The sequence below is a fragment of the Gekko japonicus genome, unplaced genomic scaffold (assembly GCF_001447785.1).
Source record: "Gekko japonicus isolate JY-2015 unplaced genomic scaffold, Gekko_japonicus_V1.1 scaffold2538, whole genome shotgun sequence".
NCBI lineage: Eukaryota > Metazoa > Chordata > Lepidosauria > Squamata > Gekkonidae > Gekko > Gekko japonicus.
In genome coordinates this window covers 53381-59492 of record NW_015170966.1, presented here as the reverse complement: position 1 = coordinate 59492, position 6112 = coordinate 53381, and the positions used below count along the sequence as shown (strand labels likewise).

The 6112-nt window shown below is 40.3% G+C and overlaps 1 protein-coding gene across 1 annotated transcript in view; it reads right to left on the bottom strand.

Moving 5' to 3' along the window:
* Positions 1 to 202: 202 nt before the first annotated feature.
* GPAM (glycerol-3-phosphate acyltransferase, mitochondrial) overlaps positions 203 to 6112 on the bottom strand; it is a 50916-nt gene continuing 45006 nt past the window's right edge. Inside the window, exons 20-22 of the mRNA XM_015418934.1 lie at positions 3610 to 3799; positions 3434 to 3492; positions 203 to 1289 (exon numbers count right to left, since the gene is read on the bottom strand). Coding sequence (XP_015274420.1) covers positions 1173 to 1289; positions 3434 to 3492; positions 3610 to 3799 — 366 coding nt within the window. The 3' untranslated portion in view covers positions 203 to 1172. The remainder of the gene's footprint in view (positions 1290 to 3433; positions 3493 to 3609; positions 3800 to 6112) is intronic.

Genomic DNA, 6112 nt, shown 5'->3' with positions numbered 1-6112 from the left:
TTTTCCAACCTCCAACTGAAAGAAAAAGAAAACACTGAGAGTTTTAAACTGCAGCAGTTTAAACGTTTGTTTGACTGATAAGGCAGAAAAGGAAAAATATTCCATTTTTCTTAAGAACTAATGCCATGCTTATTGCTTCAGCTAACATCATATGTACGAACCTGCAGATTTCACAGTATAATCTACACACCATATCCTCTGGAATAATGACAGATTTCCATGGGATTGCCCAGGTATTAGTGGTTTGAAAACAATCCTAAATATCATATTTAGTTATAAATGTATCATGTGCTTCCAAGATTTTTATAATAAAGAATGACCCCCCCACCTAACATCAGTCAAAATTAGTGTGGCTTATTCCCATATGAAATTGTTCAACACTCCAGTTTAAATACAAAGAGCTTAAACTGTAATTCACTTCAGAAAATGAAAGGCCAAGAAGCAGCAAACTGACTGACTTGCACCCAAAAACAGGTTGGTTTCAAGTATCTTAGTACTTTGATAAAAAAAAAATGCTAGTGGTCCAAGAGTTTAATATACTAATGTATTACTTCTCTGTTCCCACTTGGGAGAAGACCTTAATAAAATACTCTCATTCTGCCACAGTAGTAGGACTATGTATGGCCATTTGTTATTATTCAATTGATCATTAATAAGATACACAGCATTGAGTTTTTGCTCACTGCATTAAATTCTCTTTCACACCTTTTCTTTGCATCATTAATAGAAGGGGCTGCTCCTTCTGACAAGACTTTTGCAAACTTCCCACAATATGCTGATCTTTCCCATGATTCCCAAAACTACAGTATTAATGACACATTGCTGGTAAATATTTGTGCATTTGTCACAGTCATTAGTCTTGATGTAATACTTCGTAGTGTAAAAATGTAACATTTCGATACAGGTTCGTGTAAAAACTAGCAATTTCTCTTTTTGCAAACATGGCTTATTATTTGCATTCAAAATCTGTAAGTAGTTAATTGTGTTACCAAATTGTATAGGTCCAGGCATGCATATGTACGAAGGCACTTGTCTTCCAGTGACTTGGGTCAGATAAGGCCTTACCAAAAATGGCACCGTATATACTATGGAAGCAGCAAAAGCTCTGAAGTTTTGGGTCACATTCTCCAAGACTGCCAATCTTGTGAATGGCAGAATTAAACACATATGTTCTACAGGATAACAAAACCCAGAATGAATTCCAGTAGTTTCTGTCGATGACAGTGAGGTAGGAAAGTGCTGCTTAGTTCCAAAATAGAGTCTTGCTTCTGCTTTGTCTCCTTAAACACCTAAGAGGAAAATGAGAGAACTTTCAGTCAGCTTCTAGCAGCAATATTTATTTGCAAAGTCATCCAGACTCTTGAATACCATTCTTATTCTCAAAGTCAATTCCTGTGTTATCTTGGGCTGCTCCTTCCATTCAGAAGTGTCATCCACTTTTGAATGTAGTTTAGGGGCTGACAGATCTAGACCACAATAACTTTTATGACTTGTAAGGATTCTGCAATGTACAGATATCATGTGAATTTCTACTCCAATACAAGCACCCAGCTGTTCAGCTGAAAAATATTCAAGAACAAATTGTACACATTGCCATTTGTGCCAATGGGGAAAGCCAAATAGGTGAACTCATGTATAAAATCCATAATTTATGCAAGCATCAATGCACATTGCATGCCTTACAAACACTAAATATTATCTGAAAGTTAAGTACAGAAGCTTTTTTCCAAGATGGAAGTCCTTCAGAGCATTTTTAAAAAACAGCATGGTGTGTAAGGTCTATTATTTATACTTTTATACAAGAGACACAAGAATATATTAGAAATCTTAATATACTATTAATAGAATGTACCTACAACTTGAACACTTTTGGAAGCAGGAATACCTGGCATAAGATTTTTGAGCGAGAAAGACACCAGCCAGCCAAAGCTGATGAGTATCAAAGACTGAGAATCCTATACAGATTAACATTCACAGGCTCATCAAGAGACTTTTCTCTAAGATCAAGTAGTGTTTTCTGGTGATCAAAATGGTAGCGTGAGTCTAAGAGGTTTGGGAAATGGCTCACACAAACATTTACATGCAGAGGGCTGTACCTATCCCTAAACAATGCAGAGGGCTAGTACCTATCCCTAAACAATGCCTATATCATCACAATTGGGATATACATGCACACAAAACAGATTCTTGCAATATTCCTCTATGCACACGTAAGACTACAGGGGCTGAAGTGCATCATATGATATCACAAATGTGTGAAATGATACATGAAATCCCAATCACTGTTGTTGTTTTTTAAGACTGCCACAGGGCAGGAGAGAGTCCTAGTAAATGGAAAGTAATTCCTTAGAAGAATGAAAGGAAGTTTGCTGTAGGCAGTTTTTGTCAGTGAGAGCTGAGTATGTAACAAGGAAGATAATTTGCCTGTCTGGTACAAAAGCGGTTGCTAGAGTATGCTGGTGAGGGGACAGTGATCATGCTATGAATATGGAGCACTAAAGCAGTGAATAACAATTTAGGTAAGAGGTCACAGAAATCAAGACTATTAGGTTATTAAGTAATATGTTAAACCCATGACAGCAGATAAGTCTCAGTATATGACTAAGAAAGTGAAGGGTGATGTAATTCAATTCTGTTTGGTAATTCACTTTTATTTCTTCATGTAAAACATTTGTGCCATATTCAACTTTAAGTCTTCACAGAAATTAAAGGGAACAACATTAAACACCTTTAAATATATATATATATATATATATATCCCTATACACACACACACCCCTCTATAATAAAACAGAGACAATGATAAACAGACAAGAAGGCATGGGGGCATAATGCATAATGCAATAAAGCAGAGATAAGTTCAGATTGATCATGGATCCCCAAAACTCCACTACAGCTAAGATCTTAGAGATTTTTATTTTTCCTGGTTGCATTTCTTTTGAGTCTCTGTCACAAGAGTTGATTCTTCCAAACATGTCTAGAGCTGAAGTGAGAACTAGCATAATATAACCTGTTAATCACAATGCTTTCTCTTCTACGCTATAACTTAGATAATATGGACTAATAACTTGACCTTATATCGGAGCAGCCATTTTCCTTTTACAAGGTTCAGACCTTTGCTTTTACTAGGGTTGCCAAGTCCCCCGGGGGGGGGGGTTCCCCCCCGCGGAATCGGACCCCGGGGGAAACCCCACCCCCGCACGCGCGCCACCCGGATGTGACGTCTATGTTTTCCCCTCAAATGGCTGTGGCCCCGCCCCCAGCGTGCCCGGCGTCATGACGTTACATCCGGGCGGTGCGCACGCGCAAAGCATGCCCGCACACCCAGGACACCGGGAAGGAGCCCCCCGCCAGCAGGTAAAAAAGATTTGGCAACCCTAGCTTTTACATTAAAATTCTCAAAGACTCAGTCACTATATAATGAAGTCCTTACCCCCATGTCCTTGAAGACTTTCACTGCATTCTTTGCAAGGCAATAGGTGGCACTCTCAGCTGTAAATACAAAGGAAAAGTGAAGAAAAGAACACATCTCTGGTCAAATTTAGAAACTGATAAGTCAACATTTAAATATGAATAAGGCTTTCTAGACAATGAGGCTGTCTGACTCACCATATACTGCAACATTTTTTTCAGTCCTGGTTATTAAGTATTTGTGTAATTTTTGCAGGTATTCAGATTCCCTGACAGGACCACTGAAATTATGGATGAAAATGGCTGCAGAACTGTATGCTTCCAATAAGGGCCCCAGTAGCTTCTGCAGAAAGGTAATGTACTGCTGGTGTTCCTGTGATTGGCTCACCTATGTACAAATCAGCAGAGAAACCAAAAGCAGCAATTAATCACTTCAAACAGAAAAAGAAGCATGAGGCATTACTATAGCAAAGAGACATATGAACTAGAACTTTTGCCTAATCCAAACCAGGTACAGTATTTATATTTTTACATATCTTGGTGGAAGGGGACAAAAGTCGGGTGGAGAAGAAACTGAGACAGACACAGATGCTCATAAGGAAGCCCAGAAAAGCAACACACCATATGACTGCTGGACATGATCTCAGGCAGTGCCGGATTTATGTATAGGCTAAGTAGGCTGAAGCCTAGGGCCTCTAAATCTAGAGGGCCTCCACAGCCATGCCCCCCCCAGCAGGCAGTCTCCCCTCTCCCAAAATTGCAAACCCAAGATTGTCATGCCAAGAAATCCATTCATACATTAATAGTAGATTAATTGTTCTAAAGCCATTGCAGAATCTAATCAAAGTTTTACATATTTATTTTATTTAACATTTTTTGGCAGTTGGCTCTTTTAAATGGCTAGTATTGATTGTTGGATGGGAGCCTGGTGTTTGCTGCTGCTGGAATTATTAGATGAGAAATCATAGTTTATTATTAACCTATGTTTTTGCATCATTTTCAAGCCTCCTAATTGTATGTGTCTTGGAGAAAATTATTTTGAATCCTTTTGTCAATTTTGGGAGTTTATAAACTTTTGAAAATGTTTAGATTGGAAAATGATGTTGTGCTTGTTTAGTTTAGTTAAAATGGCCACTTATCCTGGGAAGTAAGGCAAAACTCCGGGGTAGGCCTACAAATCCCAGATACCTCTATGGCCAAAAAGTGTGGGAAAGCCAGGGGGTGGAGTCAGAAGATATAAATGCTCCAACCAGCCTGGGAGGGGGGAGTCGTCTTGCAACCCTCAGAGAGGCCAGGAGGCTCTTGCTGCAGATTGCCCACAGGCAGAGAGAGGCCTTGGGGATCAGGGAAGGCAGCAGTGGGAAGGGATCCTCAGAGGGATCCAGAACTACCTGTAGAAGGAAGGAGGCCAGGCTGCAGGTTAGTAACTGAACCTCATCCCAAGAGAAAATAAGTATAATCAGTTCAGGGACAAAGGAACTGTGTTTTGTCTTATTTTATTTGTGCCCGGTGGTGTTTTCCTTTCTGTGTTGGATTTAAAGTGCCTTTTATGTTTAAAATCCTGTTACTTGTAAATAGTTAATAAAATCTTTGTTCTTTGTTTAAAACCCCAGTCTGGTGCTCTGCCCATGGAGTCTACCCCACTCTGCCCACTACCAGTGCCTTAAGAAGGGTCATGGGAGGGAAAAAGCCCAAAAATGTGCAGGTGCCAACCCTCCAGGAGAAACCCAAAGTTAGAGGTTTTCATCTCCAAACCCCAGGAGTCAGCCAGAGTGGTCTCACTGCCCCTCAAGAAAGGTAAAGGGAAGTCAGTAAGTGGTGGCAGCTACTGAAGTGTGACAGAAGCCCACCAAGGAGGTGGGAAGGCGAAGCTGCTCACAAGCCACAAACCGGCTACTCAGTCCCCCAGGGCTGGAGGTGGACGCCCGTTTTGCCACAGTGGAAAACTGAATTCTGTAACCTTTCAGCAGCAACCATCTATACCTTGTGCCAATAGCCACTGATGGACCTCTGATCCATGTGTTTATCCAATTGAAGATTAATTTTACTTTTTATTTTTAGATTCTAATGTGAGCCTGAGTAAAAGATTTGAAAGTGGTGCTAGCAAGCGCAAGAGACAGAGACTTGAAAATGCTATGGTAATGGAGTTAAGACCAATCACTGCTTTCGTGCATCAACCACTCATTGAAGCAACAAGAGCCAGCAGTGAAGCTATCCAGCCTGAGCCAACTACTAGCATGCAACCAAACAAAAACCTCCCTGAAAGAGACAGCGAAGCAAGATGTGGAACAGCAAGCTGATTATGCGGAAGCGGGCATGATGCTGGCTGAAACTGAAAATATAGAACTAATTCAAGAGTCACTTACTGGACAGGGAGAGGCTAAAGAGCCACAAGAAAATAATGTAAATAGATTTTGCAGTTCACACCTGGTAAGATAGGCCACGTCCAAGGTGTTCCAGATGCAGATAATGCCAAACATAGATCTACTGTAACAGATGTTGGTTTGTGGTCAGAATTATCACATGAGGAAGTATCCTATTGGGTAGAGAGGGGTCCCTCTCAAGTTCTGCATCATTGTGGACCATTTTCAAATTCCAAGTGAGTGTACAAAAAGCAGTCCACGTTTGGCACAGAAGCTCTTTTTTGTTCAACAAAAGCAAATGGGGAAACATAAAGCAAGAGTGGCGTGTATATTCTCCC